The 15,563-nt window shown below is 40.0% G+C and overlaps 4 protein-coding genes and 1 long non-coding RNA gene across 7 annotated transcripts; 4 read left to right on the forward strand and 1 right to left on the reverse strand.

Moving 5' to 3' along the window:
* The first annotated feature begins 235 nt into the window (after positions 1 to 235).
* LOC116920064 lies at positions 236 to 2,111 on the forward strand. The gene is made up of 3 exons (XM_045172692.1): positions 236 to 569; positions 644 to 847; positions 908 to 2,111. Exons 1-3 carry the CDS (start codon positions 305 to 307, stop codon positions 1,501 to 1,503), a joined length of 1,065 nt encoding a protein of 354 aa, XP_045028627.1. The 5' UTR covers positions 236 to 304; the 3' UTR covers positions 1,504 to 2,111.
* A 369-nt stretch (positions 2,112 to 2,480) lies between these two features.
* LOC116921151 (extended synaptotagmin-1) lies at positions 2,481 to 8,634 on the forward strand. 3 transcript variants are annotated; one of them, XM_032927377.2, is made up of 20 exons: positions 2,481 to 2,642; positions 2,703 to 3,117; positions 3,429 to 3,470; positions 3,694 to 3,834; positions 3,923 to 3,999; positions 4,070 to 4,136; positions 4,222 to 4,367; positions 4,440 to 4,560; positions 4,622 to 4,789; positions 5,522 to 5,619; positions 6,116 to 6,164; positions 6,229 to 6,318; positions 6,392 to 6,469; positions 6,530 to 6,688; positions 6,761 to 6,913; positions 6,968 to 7,182; positions 7,248 to 7,367; positions 7,437 to 7,526; positions 7,607 to 7,703; positions 7,779 to 8,634. In XM_032927377.2, exons 2-20 carry the CDS (start codon positions 2,743 to 2,745, stop codon positions 7,992 to 7,994), a joined length of 2,502 nt encoding a protein of 833 aa, XP_032783268.2. In that variant the 5' UTR covers positions 2,481 to 2,642; positions 2,703 to 2,742; the 3' UTR covers positions 7,995 to 8,634. The 3 variants fall into 3 exon arrangements, with proteins under 3 accessions (XP_032783268.2, XP_032783269.2, XP_032783267.2); XM_032927378.2 differs by lacking the exon at positions 5,522 to 5,619 and adding an exon at positions 5,018 to 5,106 and having other exon boundaries at positions 2,706 to 3,117; XM_032927376.2 differs by having other exon boundaries at positions 2,706 to 3,117.
* A 138-nt stretch (positions 8,635 to 8,772) lies between these two features.
* Positions 8,773 to 11,795, forward strand: LOC116920089 (triokinase/FMN cyclase-like). The gene is made up of 13 exons (XM_045172689.1): positions 8,773 to 9,023; positions 9,203 to 9,272; positions 9,344 to 9,454; positions 9,515 to 9,603; positions 9,664 to 9,877; positions 9,936 to 10,021; positions 10,100 to 10,274; positions 10,334 to 10,566; positions 10,623 to 10,782; positions 10,840 to 10,979; positions 11,047 to 11,154; positions 11,216 to 11,352; positions 11,418 to 11,795. Exons 1-13 carry the CDS (start codon positions 8,904 to 8,906, stop codon positions 11,599 to 11,601), a joined length of 1,827 nt encoding a protein of 608 aa, XP_045028624.1. The 5' UTR covers positions 8,773 to 8,903; the 3' UTR covers positions 11,602 to 11,795.
* On the reverse strand, positions 9,619 to 10,221 carry LOC123471429. Its single transcript, XR_006645884.1, has 2 exons — positions 10,082 to 10,221; positions 9,619 to 9,982 (listed from the first exon to the last, which is right to left on the reverse strand). It is a non-coding gene; the product is annotated as an uncharacterized LOC123471429 (long non-coding RNA).
* A 757-nt stretch (positions 11,796 to 12,552) lies between the features above and the next one.
* On the forward strand, positions 12,553 to 15,559 carry LOC116921152 (triokinase/FMN cyclase). The gene is made up of 13 exons (XM_045172688.1): positions 12,553 to 12,759; positions 12,917 to 12,986; positions 13,072 to 13,182; positions 13,253 to 13,341; positions 13,410 to 13,623; positions 13,685 to 13,770; positions 13,836 to 14,010; positions 14,074 to 14,306; positions 14,378 to 14,537; positions 14,601 to 14,740; positions 14,814 to 14,924; positions 14,993 to 15,129; positions 15,196 to 15,559. Exons 1-13 carry the CDS (start codon positions 12,640 to 12,642, stop codon positions 15,434 to 15,436), a joined length of 1,887 nt encoding a protein of 628 aa, XP_045028623.1. The 5' UTR covers positions 12,553 to 12,639; the 3' UTR covers positions 15,437 to 15,559.
* Positions 15,560 to 15,563: the final 4 nt, after the last annotated feature.

Below are 15,563 nucleotides of genomic sequence, written 5' to 3' on the forward strand. Positions count from 1 at the left end.
TCTATGACATGTGTCTACACTAAATGTCCTGCAATAGAATAAATATATGTTGAAAATATTAAGTTTGTTTTTAATTGAGACCCAGAAACATAACTTGGGATCATGGTTGTAGATATAATGGTTCCCACTGTCTGTGTTATAAGGTCCCATAAGAAAAAAATTGAAAGTTCTCCGTCAATGATCTTTCCTCAGGGCATGGTTACTACGAAAGTGCTGCCATCTGCCCACACAGTCTCTAACTGAATGGCTTACTGCAGAAACGAAGAATTCACGTTTTAATGGCGGAAATGCAGATTAATGTAAAATGACACGCAAACCATGTTTCGTTTTTAATTGTAAATCTTCTTATAACAAAGAAAATGAAAGTCTTGCGTTTTTCCATCCACCGAAGTTGTGTCTAAATTCCTGGCAGGAAATTATTAAAAAGCCAGGACTCACTTGCCAGTCCAGAATTTGCAGTATTCATTTTGAAGAGAACGACATACTCAAAGGGAGAGAAATTCAAGGCGTGTTTTACAGTTATCCGAAATGGAAATTAAAATCAGGTGCTCGGCCCAGTAAATTGCTAGGTATTCTCAAATTTTAATTATCCATGACAATGTTAACTTATACTAATACTGCTAATTCTGTATGTTTCTAACAGGAAATGATGTCAGCGTACTCGAAAGACCTGCTGCAAAGAAGTATGTTCACAGTGATAGGTTTAAGTCACCATATCGAAATATAACAGCAAAGTCTAAAGCTGCTAATCCTAAGCTGCAGTTGGACAATCAATCATTTTTGTCGAATAACAACACCAATGTATTGATCCCATCACATGCAAAGAAGTCAACGTCAAATAGCATAGGTAAATTAAAAACTAAGTGTAATAAGATATTTTTTAAAAACATGACATGTTATGTTACAGCTATACACCAACTTGACGCTGAAAAAGGAAAAGTAAATGATATGGAAGCAGCTGAACCTGTGGCATTACCATGTGTAACAACAGAAGACATGTTCCAGGAACCTACTACTGAAACACTCCTACACATTCCACCTGAAAAAGAAATGGCATCTGAATCTGAATCTCAATTGAGAGTAGAATTTGAACCAAATGATATGGAAGTGGATGAACTGATTGGAGCACCGGGTGAAATGACAGAAGAAATGTTACAAGAAAATTCAGAACAAACAGCACGGGAGACAGAAATGGAAGGATACCTTGACCCAGCTACATACACTGATGTTATTGCGAGAGTCAAACTACCTTCCTCTTCGTGGATGTGGCAAGAAGATAAGGTTAACAAAACCCTCGTGTGTTTCAGTCATTCATTTTCTCCAGATCGCAAAATTGTAATAAAAACAATCTCAGTTGTCTCCATGAATAAGGTGGAATTGTTCCTCAATGGAAAACAAATATTTCCCCGTAATGTTAAGACTAATTTCAATGTAACTTCACTTCATATGCGAAATGTTGGATTAACCGCTTCAAGGAGTGCGAGAGGAAGGCTGCCGCAATGAAAGCTTCCTTACGCGATAATTTGTTTGACGAAATTTCAATTCGCTATGTGAATGTTATTCAAAATGATGAGAAAGATGTTACTAGAAACAATTTAATTTACGATCTCTGCGGCTACATGTTTCAGACGAGGGGACAGTTAATATCTTGCCAAGAGTGTAAAGAAACAGTTGTTTGTGAGGAGGCTGATTTGCCAGACGATTTCACTGCAAAGCAGTACACAGCTTTTCGCAATAGAGGAGGACTAATTTTTGTTACAATCCCAGTCTTTCAATCAATACGGGAAGTGGAAAAGATTATTTCGTCTCAATTTGAAGATGACGGTCATTATTTAGTGAGAGATAGTTACGAAATTTGTATGTCAAAAATCAAAGTACTCAATCTTTGTCCTTTTTTTGTGACACACACCGTGCTGACTCGTATCCTTATTTAATAATGGAATTCGTACAAGTTAGATATCATTTTGAATCAAAGCGTTTTCAAGAACGTAATTTGGCAGAAGTTGATAGTAACGTGCGACAAAATTTCAAGATGGCAAAACTTGCTTAATTTTTTTTTTCTAAATGTAAATTGTATGTATGTTAATACACATTACAAGTTATAAATTGAACCAATGAAATCTATTGTTATCATCTGAAATTAATCTTAATTAGAAAATCGTCAATCAATCTGTTTAACGGATGCGCAAAGCCGCAAAGTACGCATAGCTCTGATTTGTTTACGAGGGACTTAGAAAATTTCTGTGTTGTTTCAGTGTAAGCTTCCACCCTTCCAACACCAGGTCGCGGGGCTGTCGCAGTAACCAAAGATCACAAAAAAATCAGCTGCCTTATGGGACCTTATAACACAGACAGTGGGAACCATTATATCTACAACCATGCTTGGGATCATTAGAAATCACTCAATCAGCCGCTGGGGCATCACCATGGCAACCTGGCAACGTTAGTTCTTTCAAAACAAGCAGAAAAGTATATTTTCTTTTTTCCCGGTACTCGTCGTGAAGATAGAGGGAGATACAGAGTTGCTTCTTAGCAATTTTTTGGAACAGTACGAGTTTGGCGTTCGAGAGGGAACGGTGTTCCTGTGTGTGTAGTCGGTAGTCATGATTTATCATATGAACGTGGCTTGACAGCTTTATAAGGTAAGTGATCATTTCTAAAAAAACTTTCCCTAGTCCTCAAGTTTGAAACTTTCCCATCAGCAGACTCATATTGCACTAAACAAAGAAGGCAGCTAACAAAATGACCGACACCAAATCGACTGATGATGTCACGATCAGCCGTGAAATGTCGTCATCAAGCAGTAAAACGTCTTCTCTTGAAAAAGAGATTGTTCCTGTTAATCGAAGCATTAAAAAAAAGAAACCAAATTCAGTCAGCAAAAGTTTGGTGGGTCTCTGCAAAATAGCTGCCAAACACCTGCCCTTGGTTTTTGGTGTTTATGCTATGGGATACTTCAATTTTTCGATAGCATGGATACTGGGTATAGTGGGAATCACTGCCGCCACTGACCAGTGGAGGAAAGAAAGAAATTATCGCATGAGCACAGCTCGTGCTTCAGCCATCTATGATGATAAGGATGTTATCATGGCCAGGGTCAGCGATCTTCCTTCTTGGGTAAGTGCCAATTGTCCCTATCTCTTTTATTTTCAGTTATAACTCATGTGACAAAGTCAGACGGCATGAGTCTTTGTAGATGAATATTCATGTTGTCTAACTTGGGTGTTAATGTGCATTTTAGATGTGTTAATGTGGTATCACTACACCAGCTAAAGCTATATATTGTAGATTAGATTTTGGCAGTATTCCAGTTTGTTTGTGTATCTCAGACAGCATCTGCACTAGCCCTACCCAAAAAGCATTTCTATTTTTACCTTGCCCTTTTTTTATATGGTGTCTGGTTAAACAAGATTTCCCTTTATTTCCAGGTCTTTTTTCCCGATTTCGATAGAGCAGAATGGCTCAACAAGGTAAACGTAACTAATTTTCCTCGTAGTTTTTTGTTTTTGTTTTTGTTATCAAACTAAGTCAAATACGGAACATATTTCCACCTACATTTATTTAAAAAGAAAAACAAAATAGGCAAACAAAAACAAACAAAAAAATTTGCTATTGTTTTTTATGTGTTAGTCGTTTGTACTTGGCTGTTTACCCATGTCTTCGATTTTTTTCTCTTTTTAAAAACACAAATAGATTTTGAAGCAAGTGTGGCCAAACGTTGGGCACTATGTGCGAAACATAATTTTGGAATCCGTACAGCCTGGAATACGTGAAAGCCTAAAAGCTTATAAGCTCGGTGGATTTAAAATGGAAAAGATTTCTCTAGGCACTATGGTAATTCTCGAATAACTACTTGCCAAGTTTTGCCACATTCCCCCCCCCCCCTTTTTTTCTCTTTAATTTACTTGGTATTTACGCGCAGCCCTTCAGAGTTGGCGGCGTTAAGGTTTACGATAAGAATGTTTCGCGCAATGAAATTGTGATGGACATGGACATTTGGTAATATGCCACACGCCATCTAGTTCTTTGAGAAAATGAATTTCAGATCCGTTTTTTTTTCTTAAAATAGTTATGCTGGAGATTGCGATATTCGTTTTAGTGTCAAAGGACTGAAAGGCGGTATCAAAGATTTCCAGGTAATACAAAAAAAATGCAAGCCAACAATAAATATTCTACATCTTGTTTAATTTTATTTGTATTCACCATTTTTTTTGTTTTTAGATGTCGGGAATGCTACGTGTCGTTATGAAACCTTTAATTTCACAAATTCCGCTTTTCGGTGGTATTCAAATCTTCTTCCTGAACAGCCCGTCGGTAGATTTCAATCTGATTGGCGTAGTTGACGTCTTGGATATGCCTGGTTTAAAGTATACTGCAATTTCCTCATTTAAGTTTGATTTTTTAAAAAAAGGTACTTAGAATTTTATTACTTCTTCCAGTGGAATATTGCGGCGCGTAATCATTGAACAAATTGGAGCTTTCCTCGTCTTACCCAACAAGCTTACCTTCACGTTATCTGATGTCGTGTCTCCCATCGCCGTGAAAATACCAGAGCCATCCGTAAGTTACGATCCTTAACGATGTAATTTAGACCCAAATTAACAAAGTTGTTTATTTGCAGGGCGTTCTGAGAGTGCGTGTTGTTGAGGCTAAGCAACTGATGAAAATGGATCGTGTCTTGGGTATCGGAAAGTCCGACCCCTACGCTATCGTCACGGTCGGCTCGCAAGAGTTCCGCACAAAAACAATCTACAACACGGTCAATCCCAAATGGGATTTCTACTGCGAGGTAAGCAAATGCATGTTGAAGCACTTTTCCTTAAACACACCTAGGGAATCGAAAAAAGATGAACGAAGAAGCGTAATGAAATTGTTTAAAAAAGAAGAAAGCCATCCCGGAAAAATCCTTTGTGTGTATTGCATTTAGCGGATGAGAGTGCATTTTTGATTCCACGTGTGCTGATGCGTTTTCCTCCTTTGCCATTTTTTTTTTTTTTTATCTTACCTCTCGAGAAAGTTTGTTGTACACGAGGGAAGAAGTCAGCTCTGCTTTCTCAGAATTTTTGATCGCGATGAAACAACAGGAGACGACGATTCTTTGGGCAAGTAAGTCACACAAAGTTCATCGTACCCTCGGCGCCTCCATTCGCCTTATGTGCTCAGCAATTTTCCCCTTTTCTTCATCTCTTTTTTTTTTCTGTCCTTTGTTGTGTCACGTACTCTTTTCTTACTATTTAGCCTCGTTCCATGATAATTGCGCGAAAGGTAAGGGATCTTTAAAAAAAAAAAAACCCTGCTGATGTTTGCGCTAAATTATGTCTTAGTCAACCTATTCGCTCTTTTAACTTGCATCTTGCGTTCTGTGGAATTCTTGGGTTATTGGATTTCTTTTTCCTTTTAAAAAATGTTCTTACCGTGTCTAGAAGTTTACACGTCATTATTTCAGTTGGATATTGATCACGATATCCATATGTTTGTAACCTTCTCGACAAAATGAGAACACGCTATGACTATTTCTAAGGCGAAAGTGGAGTCTTTACGAGCCCAGAATTGTTTCATCCAAGTGTGGGACTACGATGCCGGATTTCCTGGCATACAAAATGACGATTACTTAGGAAGGTGATTTGATTGCGACTTTTCTTTTACCCCTTCACTGGCTTTCTCTTCCCGTCTTTGTTTCCCCTCCTTTCGCTTTGATTTTCTTTTCCCCCTTTTGAAAATGAAAAACTGATTGATTTAGTGATTCATTTCAACGTTTTTTTGGGGTTTTTTTTTGCGTCTTGTTTGGTTTTGCGCTAATGAAAGCTTTTCCTGCGAGTCGTATAGCTGGCAGTAAGCCAATTCCCGTATTTACCTAACAGTTCTGTAGCAGTGGTACAGAACGTACCGTTAATAACGCAGGTAGTCCCATGTTAAATTGGAATGGTCTAAATCACCTGGTGGTTGGAAACTTTACCTTATCATGAAATTGAATGGCTTTGGGATACTGGAAGCATTTTGGAGAGTGAGGCTTGTGGATTGCACTCGTCATCTGCCCGTTTTTGTGATTCACCTTTGAAATGACAAGCTTTTTAATATTTTTTTTGTCATTTATTTACATCCTTATTTGTTCTAGAGCTACCGTTGACATCTACAGCATTGCTAAAGTTGGCAAAAAAGACATGGTAATTATTCTTTTTTCTTACGTTTTTATTAGTTTCTCAGTTCTAACAGACATTTGCTTTGTAGTGGGTGACGTTGGAAGATGTCAAATCAGGAATGATCCACCTGGAATTGACTTGGTTCAGTTTAATGGACGATCCTGTTATGCTGAAAATGGTATGACGTGTAATTATTTTTTAGATGTGTAAGCAGAAAGTATTGATTTTTTTTTATTTATTCCAATTATTAGCACGCTGCGGAAACACAAAGTCTTGGTCTCAGTTCCGCCTTGCTTATAGTTTACGTTGACTCGGCTACATCTCTGCCCGTAAGAAATAATCAATCTTAAACTATTTTCGATGTATTCATTTTAAATATCTCATTGCAGAGTGCCAGAACATCTTCAAAGCCCGATCCTTATGTGATCGTGACTGCCGGTAATCGCAGTGAACAAACCTCTGCCCGGATGCGGACTTGCGATCCTACTTGGGAGCAAGCGCTCGTCTTCCTTGTCTGCAATCCCGAATCCGACGATCTGTATTTGAAGGTAAGATTTCTTTTATTAGAATTATTATTTTTTTAAGGATCGTTGATTTATTAATTAACAAATCTCAAATAGGTAATGGATCAGAAAACTGGAGGAGAACTTGGTATGGAGAAGATTACACTCGTCTCTTTGCTAACTCTTCCTGAAATGGAATTGAGTCATCAACCGTTGAGCTTGAAAAACTCTGGCCCTGAGAGCAAACTCATCGTATCGATCCGATTAAAGGTATTTCATCATCGACATCTACGAAACGCCTTGAGACTTGACACGTTTTATCAGGTGATGGTACCTGGCCAACCCATGGAAGGAGACGATACGATTTTGGATACCGGAGATTTCGCCACCGAACCACCCAGCACACCACCACCACCACCGCCGAGTGCCGAAACTGTGAAAGTAAAACCAGACCCGAAGCCAGACGTACCCGTAGGTAATGACACGCAAAATTCTACTCCAGCGCCATCGGCTGCTGCCAGCGACACTGTCAGCCTAAGGTGAAAGAATATTTTCCGATGCACCTAACAAAGTTTTTAATGATTTGCATTTTCGGGTGATGTAGTGGAATAAGCGAACGAACTTCATCGCTAGATAAATCAATGAGTTCGTCCACCAATACGCTGTCTGTGACTAAAACGAGCTTGGATCGTGAATCGTCAATACGGAGACGGCAAAAGGGCGGGTATGCGTCCTTTTGTTAGCATTAAGTTTAACGAGCAACATTCGTAACTTTTCTATGATTGTTTGCTAGGTTACCCCCTGGCGTCGTAAGTCAAGTGCAGCTAACGCTACGCTACAGCAGTCAGAGACAGAGACTAATTATCGTCGTGCACAAAGTCAGGTATTGTTTACACAGTTAAAATGATAGCAGTTTCTGAAGTAGTTTGCTAATAATGTGAACACGTTGTTAAAAACCAAAAGCCAACTGCCGGGTGGAGACCAACCCGATCCTCCTGACCCTTACGTGAAACTCTACCTTCTTCCAGATCGATCAACTAATAGCAAACGCAAGACTGATGTAACCGTTGCCACGTTCCAAATAGTGTTCCAATTAATTTCAGTCTTTTCTCTTTAATTTTTTAATGGATTTCAGATTGTAAAAGACACCGTCAATCCTGTTTTCGACGAAACTTTCGAGTATACCGTCGCTCCGATAGATTTGCCGGCTCGTGAGCTCGAAGTGAGCGTGATTAATCGCAAAGGGCGGTTTGCCCGCAGTCCGTTAATGTGCAGCTGCGTTGTCATCCTGGGCCATCACGATCTTTCTCAAGCCGTCACTCAGTGGTTCGATTTGAAACCGTCAGAGTAATTGGTTCCGAATTAGACGTAAAATTTTCTTTCAGCACCCATATTTTTCTTCTCCTCGCATTCGAGGCCTTTTTGCAGCTCTCCCCATGATTTACCTGTTTACCAAATCAGTATTGCTTATTCGGTTGCTTATTTACCTTTTCTTAGCACGTGACACCAAGGCCCACACTGTCTAGACTTCCAACGTCGTTTACTGCTAAATCTTTCAAACAAAAAAAGCTTTTACATTATAATTATCCCCAGTGATTGTGTGATACCACAAACTTTTCTTTTCATGCTGTGTTGCTTAGAAGGTATACAGATTGTTTTTGTTTTTTTCCAAAGATATGGCAGCTGATTATCCTATTTTGTGCGTATGACTCAAACATATACTCTTGGCATTTTGGGGGAAAAAATTCAAACGTTTTTCAGTTATTATTTACACATCTTTTGTCTTTGGGTTCTTGTGCCATACTTATTGTTTGTTTTATATTTTTTGAGCTTTGCATTTTCCTATGGATAAAGGGGTCCCGACTTGTGATTTTCGCTCTCTGCCTCACTACCTGTCTCCTCTCAATGTTTCCTAATTATACAGTCTATAAACTACGTTTTGTTTATGTAATCTCAAAACTCATGGTATGGTAATAGAATCGTAGTGGATATGTGTAGCTTTCAACGACTCAAATCAATTCTCATTTATTAAAGACATTTTCAAAAGATGTTTCATTCCTACTATTATGCTTATACAACCGCCTATTAGTCTCCCGCTTTCCGCTTCCTTAAATTAGGAATTCCCTCCCTCGGGTCTCGGTACGTCAAGATTCGAACCACAACAGGCCATGCTTTTCCCCTAGCAGGTTGCAGTAGATTGTTGTTTTCGAGTTTCTATTTGTTCTCGTGAATTTCCATTAACGTGACAACTGTCGGAAAAATGTCTAAAAAACTAATCAACCACCCAGATGATTGTGTGGACGAAGCCCTTGAAGGTTTAGTTATGACTCATCTTGGTCTTCGTATTTTGGGTAGCCAACGTGTCGTCATTCACGAATCGGTACAGACGTTGTTTTTAAGAATAATTACACACCTGTAGAATTCTAATTGTTTGATTTTAGCTACGGATTAGTAGATAAGAATGACTAAGTTCTGAATACTGTGGCCATTTTTGCACATAAATGCAGACTAGTTAAGGTTTCAATCAAAAAGAAACCTTTGTTTTGTTTTTTTTTTCAGGGCAGGGCTCCAAACGGCAAAATTGCAGTTGTTGCTGGGGGCGGCGGTGGTCACGAACCTTACGCTGCCGGTAAAAGCTGAACTTTTGGCTTGATAAAACAGCTCTTTGTTCGTATATACATGTACTTTTTTCCCCTATAGGATTTGTTGGGCAAGGTCTCTTAACAGCAGCCGTAGTTGGCCAAGTTTTTTCGTCGCCCCCGGCTGGCAGCATCCTGGCGGCTATACGTGCAGCACGTTCAAGTGAAAATGGTACTGAGACTTAGTCATGAACTCACCTTCAAAAATTCGTAATTAATTTTTTGCATTTAGATGGCGTTCTGTTGATAGTTATTAATTACACTGGTGATCGGTTGAACTTCGGATTGGCCTTAGAGAGGGCACGCATGGAAGATATTCGCGTAAAATTCTTAACATTCCTCTATAAAAGCTCTTGTATTATTTAATACTATCAAACGTAGGTGAAAATGATCATTTGTGACGACGATTGCGCTCTTTCTAGTCCATTCAAAGCGGTTGGTCGTCGAGGATTAGCAGGATCTCTGTTTCTCATGAAAACCGCTGGAGCTTTGGCGGAAAGAGGTGACCCACTCGATTCAATTGCCCACGTGATCGAAGAAATGAAACAATCCATCGGTACAATCGGTGCCAGTTTGACGTCATGCAGTGTCCCAGGTATAGATGACAAACAGTAAATCCTGAGGCTTCTAATGAACATGTCTTTTAAATTAAGGTGGTGAAGTTATGTTCCGTTTAGAAGAAGACGAAGTCGAGTTGGGCCTAGGTATCCATGGTGAAGCAGGAGTCAAAAGAATTCAAGTATTTTAATAAAGAAAGAAAAAATGTAAGAGCTAAATAAAAATGAGTTAATTTAATTACCCTATGTGATAAATTTAGATGACAACCGCCTCCAAAATCATCGAGGAGATGCTGGATCGGATGACAGACAGCGATTCTTCTTCATTCTTTGCTCTTCCATCTGGTTGTTCAGTAGCTCTGATAGTTAATAACCTCGGTGGTCTGTCCATTATGGAAATGTACATCGCTGCCCGTGAGGCAATTAAACAACTAGGTAATGCCACAATCTTCTTTAATTTTCTTGGTCTCGTTGTATCTTTCGTTTTCAAATAGAATCCCGGGAAGTGAAGGTAATCCGCTGCTACGTCGGACATTTGATGACTTCATTGGAAATGAGAGGAGTCCAATTGTCCGTGCTTCGTGTGGACGAAGACTGGAGGAGTTGGTGGTTAACTTTACTGGATGCACCAACGTCCGCTCCATTGTGGCCCCATCCACTTTATCATGATAGAATTACTCCTGAGAGACTTTCAGATGAAGACTATCTCGGGGGAAATGAATTCGGAGTAATTATGATTACTTTACCTTGTTTTTTTAAAGGTTTCAAGTCATTCTTTCGCAGAAACGAGGTCCCTCGCTTAGTGAACGAGGACAACGTGTGTTAAAGGTAGCAATCTATGGCGCTGCTTCTGCTCTGGAGTCCAATGTCGACTATCTGAATGAGCTGGATTCTGGATGTGGCGATGGGGATTGCGGTTCCACCTTAAACCGATGGGCCGAGGGTAAGTACTTCATTTTGAACCGAAAGTTTCTAATAATTAAAAGGAAAATGTTCGCAGGTGTCCGCCAGATAGACCTAGAATTGGAATACCCTTGCACGGTTCTCCATCAACTCTGTTATCTAATGGAAAGCAAAGTAGGAGGCACTTCCGGAGCTCTTTACGGCATTTTTTTTGCAACGATGGCCAGGGCTTTCGAAGTATTGAAGGATGCAGTTTTATTACTTAACCAACCGATTTTTAAAACTTTCCACTTCCAAATTTAAGGATTCCGATATCAGTGGAATAACAGCAGAGCGATGGATTCAAGCTTCTAAAGCTGGTCTGGAGGCTGTGATGAAGTATGGAATAGTGGAGCCTGGCGATCGCACTCTTGTAACACTTGCCCTTAAATATCACTTCGCCCTTAAAGTCTTATTTGTTTATTTTTCAAAAGGTGGATGCTCTTTATCCTGCCTTGAATCATTTACAATTACATTCGAGACCCTGCATCAATGAGTTACTTGATGATTTGTGGGCAGCATGTTCAGTCGCCAAGAAAGCAGCTAAGAAAACTGCCGGAATGCAAGCAAAGTAGTTTTTTGTGTTTTGTTATTTCATTACAAGCATGTTGGTTAACTGATCTTGTAAACATGTAGGGTCGGACGTGCTAGTTACGTTGGTGAAGATCAGCTAACAAAACCAGATGCAGGGGCAACAGCAGTTGCCGTTTGGTTCCGAGGATTCGTTTCCGCTTTAGATGCGGAGTTGCACTCCGTATTCTGTGCAAGGAGAAAAGGAAAGAGTAGCAGCACAAGCAGTTCCTCGAGTGATGAAGAATAAATTCCGAAAGTTAGAAAGGAAATTTAGTAACTTGTTTTCCTCCAAGAGTTTTAAAAGCTTATTTAACTGCGTACCAGCATCGCCAATTATTGTCAGTTTAAGCTGGTAACTTCAAAGCCTTAAACATATAAAATGTTCCAATAATGTTGTTTGTTTTCAGTTAAAAAATTAAAAATATACATAGGTGTTTGTGGTTTCTTGTTCAAAACGTGATTTGTATGAACTTTTACATGATCTTACACTTCTGAAGGATTAGGGTGATTTCTAGTCCATTCAAATCAGTTTGAAGTTTTCCAGGTGGTCGGTGCCTGGTCGAGTGGCTCCATAGTGTTTCGATTGGAACTTGCCTATGTAAACTGGGGTCCTGGGCGGACTCGTGGACCGTTAGCGTTGCGTTAACGTTGGCGTTTCTCGTTTAACGTAAGCTACTGAGGTGTTTCTTATTCACTTAGCCCGTAGAAATTATGTTTATTCTCTTTTGAATAGCCGAGAGCTCTCACGCCGCATTTTCACGAATTTCGTGGTGAATTTTCTTCACAATGTTTGGTTAAATTTGTATAAATTAATATATAGTCCGTAATCAAATTCTATCGCCATTTTCCATGTACAGTATATATTCCAAATTCCACTCACACATTCTGTCAAAATAATTTTTCGATAACCTCACTCCACAAAATTCTACGTTTTCGCCCAAATCCAATTCCCTCACCAAATAAATTAATTTCCTTTTCTTACGAAATTTATGTTTAACATTTATTTACAGTGTCTGATAAATAGCCAAACCACAGACTAATCTTAGTCTGTGGCCAAACTTTCCAAGAAATCAGAGCCAGGCCACATTAACATTCGTTTATTACTTACGTAAAGGTTAAATATTTCTCGTCAGGTGTCAGTGCAGAGCTAACCAAATTCCAATTACCGCAGCCCACGAAATAGACATCCTGGTTGTTTATCTACAATTCTACAGTGGGGCGCACTCCATGGTTGCTACAGGTTGTTCTTTTCGTGAGTTCTAGTTCTGGCAAACAAGTGCAGAAAATGTCAAAAAAATTTATAAACCACCCGGATGACTGCGTGGATGAAGCCCTTGAGGGGTTGGTTATGACAAATCCCGGCCTTCGTATTTTGGGCAAACAACGTGTCGTCATTCACGAATCGGTAAAAAAGCGTAAAAACTAAAAGTTAATGTTACTTTAGAACCGGCTAATACTAGAACCGTGGCACCATGAGTCAATTCGGAAACATGCTATTTCTTTTCAAAAGAGTGTATGGTTGAAATTGCTTATGAGAACACAACTGAATTGTTTTTGTTTAGGGAAAGGCTTCAAATGGCAAAGTTGCAGTCATCGCTGGAGGCGGTGGAGGGCACGAACCGTATGCTGCCGGTAAAAAAGAAACGTTTGCATCGGAAAACAGTACATCGTTCCCAGCATAATATTCATATGTATATGTTTGTTTTTTTTCCTATAGGATTTGTTGGGCAGGGTCTCTTAACAGCAGCCGTAGTCGGCCAAGTTTTTTCGTCGCCTCCGGCTGGCAGCATCCTGGCCGCAATACGAGCAGCTCGTTCAAGTGAAAATGGTATTCTGACATGGCCGTAAAACTGTCGTGTAAAATTTTATTTTAAACGTCATATTTTTTTAATTTCTAGACGGTGTTCTACTAATTGTGATTAACTACACTGGTGATCGATTAAACTTTGGCTTGGCTCTTGAAAGGGCACGCATGGAAGATATTCGCGTAAGGCTCGGAAATTCATCATGTTTTATCAGCTGGATTTCACTTAAATTGTTATTGAATGCCCACAGGTGAAAATGGTCATTTGTGATGACGATTGTGCTCTTTCTAGTCCATTCAAAGCGGTTGGTCGCCGGGGATTGGCTGGATCTCTTTTTCTTATGAAAGCCGCCGGAGCTTTGGCTGAAAGAGGAGATCCACTCGACTCCATGGCTCACGTACTAGAAGAAATGAAGCATTCCATTGGTACAATTGGTGCAAGTTTGACATCTTGCTGCGTTCCAGGTATAAGTGATTAAGGTTCATGTGATTTCTTGTTGTAATTAGTAACTCGTTTGGTACAAAGGTGGAGAGGTTATGTTCCGCTTAGAGGACGATGAAATCGAACTCGGTCTAGGTATCCATGGCGAGGCAGGAGTAAAAAGAATTCAAGTACAGATTCTTAAAAGGTTTAAGAGAGATTTACTGTCTGATTCTCGATACTTTAATAATTCCAGATGATGACGGCTTCCAACATCGTCGAAGAAATGCTGAATCGTATGACTGACAGCGATTCTTCTTGTTCCTTTCCGCTTCCGGCAGGCTGTTCGGTTGCACTGATAGTTAATAATCTCGGTGGACTATCCATTATGGAAATGTACATCGCTGCCCGTGAAGCGATCAAACAACTTGGTATTCATTTCAGCTAATCTTTATTCATTTACGTTTTTTAAATATTAATTTGCCTCGAAACAGAGTCACGTGAAGTTGAAGTCGTCCGTTGTTACGTGGGTCATCTCATGACTTCCCTAGAGATGAGAGGACTCCAGTTGTCCATGCTGCGTGTGGACGGGGACGAACGTTGTTGGTGGTTGAGTTTACTCGATGCACCGACGTCGGCTCCTTTATGGCCTCATCCACTTTATCAGGGGAGAACGAGCCCCGAAAAACTGTCCGACGATGGCTACCGTTGGGATCATCATTTTGAGGTACATTTTTCGTCATCCCCTCAGTCCTCCCAACTGTGACAGTTAAGCAATATTAACATTTTCCCCTACAGAATCGAGGTCCATCGCTGGGAGAAAAAGGTCAGCTAGCATTAAAGGTTGCCATAGATGGTGCTGCCGCTGCCCTAGAATCAAACGTCGATTGTTTGAACGAGTACGATTCTGGCTGTGGTGATGGGGATTGCGGATCCACCTTAAATCGATGGGTTAATGGCAAGTGATTTGTTTCAATAGTAAGTTGTTCCGATAAGTAATGGCTGTTGTTGTCGTTTTCAGCCGTCCGCGAAATTGAACTTGTACTTGAATACCCTTGCACCGTGCTTCAGCAACTGTGTTATTTAATGGAAAACAAGGTCGGAGGAACTTCCGGAGCTATTTACGGGATTTTGTTTGCAGCAACAGCCAAAGCTTTTGAGGTACCAACCGAAACACTTCCTTATCTCTAAAATATTTAAGAAACAATAATAAAATCGATGTCTTACTAAATAGGATTCCAATATAAGTGAAGAAGCAATGGCGGATCGATGGGCGCATGCCTTTAAGATTGGTCTAGAGGCTGTGATGAATTACGGAAAGGCTGAACCTGGCGATCGTACTCTTGTAAGTTAATCCTTCCCCGATAAATGTGCGAATATTTTGTTTATTAAAATGTGTCTCTTCGACATCAGTTGGATGCATTTCTTCCAGCACTTGAATATTTCCAGCCATGCCCCAAATCGTGCACCAACGAGATCTTAGATGGACTGTTAGCGGCCTGTTCAGTTGCTGAGGACGGAGCCGAAAAAACGTCTGGAATGCGAGCAAGGTATTTTGCTATTTACTTAATATTGTTCTTCGTTGTCAATACTTGTAATGAACATGAAAACAATAGGGTGGGACGCGCTAGTTTTGTAAATGAAGAACTCGTAACGAAACCAGACGCTGGAGCATCTGCTGTTGCCTTTTGGTTACGAGGAGCTGTGACTGCATTGGACTTGGAATTTCGTGAGCCTGAACCTGAGCCAGAGCCAGAGCCAGAGCCTGAGCCTGAACAAGAGCCAGAACCTGCACCGCGATCGCGCAGCAGTAGTAGCAGTAGTAGCAGTAGCAGTTCCTCCAGTGACGAAGAATAAATTTATTTGATAGTGAGAAAAATTTGGTATATTTATCCGAAGCTTATCCATTGCATGATTTCTGATCTTAGACTTTCTTTCTTTAACCCGGTTGCATGTTAATAAATCCCGATGCAATACTAAGATT

This window comes from Daphnia magna, linkage group LG4, assembly GCF_020631705.1.
Source record: "Daphnia magna isolate NIES linkage group LG4, ASM2063170v1.1, whole genome shotgun sequence".
Taxonomy (NCBI): Eukaryota; Metazoa; Arthropoda; class Branchiopoda; order Diplostraca; family Daphniidae; genus Daphnia; species Daphnia magna.

Coding starts and splice junctions, on each gene's coding strand:
- LOC116920089 (XM_045172689.1), top strand. CDS start 8,904: ATGTCTAAAAAACTAATCAACCACCCAGATGATTGTGTGGACGAAGCC. Junction 9,878..9,935: donor GACGTCATGCAGTGTCCCAG/GTATAGATGACA, acceptor TTTTAAATTAAG/GTGGTGAAGTTATGTTCCGT. Junction 10,022..10,099: donor CAGGAGTCAAAAGAATTCAA/GTATTTTAATAA, acceptor TGATAAATTTAG/ATGACAACCGCCTCCAAAAT.
- LOC116921151 (XM_032927377.2), top strand. CDS start 2,743: ATGACCGACACCAAATCGACTGATGATGTCACGATCAGCCGTGAAATG. Junction 5,620..6,115: donor AATGACGATTACTTAGGAAG/GTGATTTGATTG, acceptor TATTTGTTCTAG/AGCTACCGTTGACATCTACA. Junction 7,704..7,778: donor ATAGCAAACGCAAGACTGAT/GTAACCGTTGCC, acceptor AATGGATTTCAG/ATTGTAAAAGACACCGTCAA.
- LOC116920064 (XM_045172692.1), top strand. CDS start 305: ATGACACGCAAACCATGTTTCGTTTTTAATTGTAAATCTTCTTATAAC. Junction 570..643: donor TCGGCCCAGTAAATTGCTAG/GTATTCTCAAAT, acceptor TGTTTCTAACAG/GAAATGATGTCAGCGTACTC. Junction 848..907: donor GTCAACGTCAAATAGCATAG/GTAAATTAAAAA, acceptor GTTATGTTACAG/CTATACACCAACTTGACGCT.
- LOC116921152 (XM_045172688.1), top strand. CDS start 12,640: ATGTCAAAAAAATTTATAAACCACCCGGATGACTGCGTGGATGAAGCC. Junction 14,307..14,377: donor GTTGGGATCATCATTTTGAG/GTACATTTTTCG, acceptor TTTCCCCTACAG/AATCGAGGTCCATCGCTGGG. Junction 14,925..14,992: donor AACCTGGCGATCGTACTCTT/GTAAGTTAATCC, acceptor CTTCGACATCAG/TTGGATGCATTTCTTCCAGC.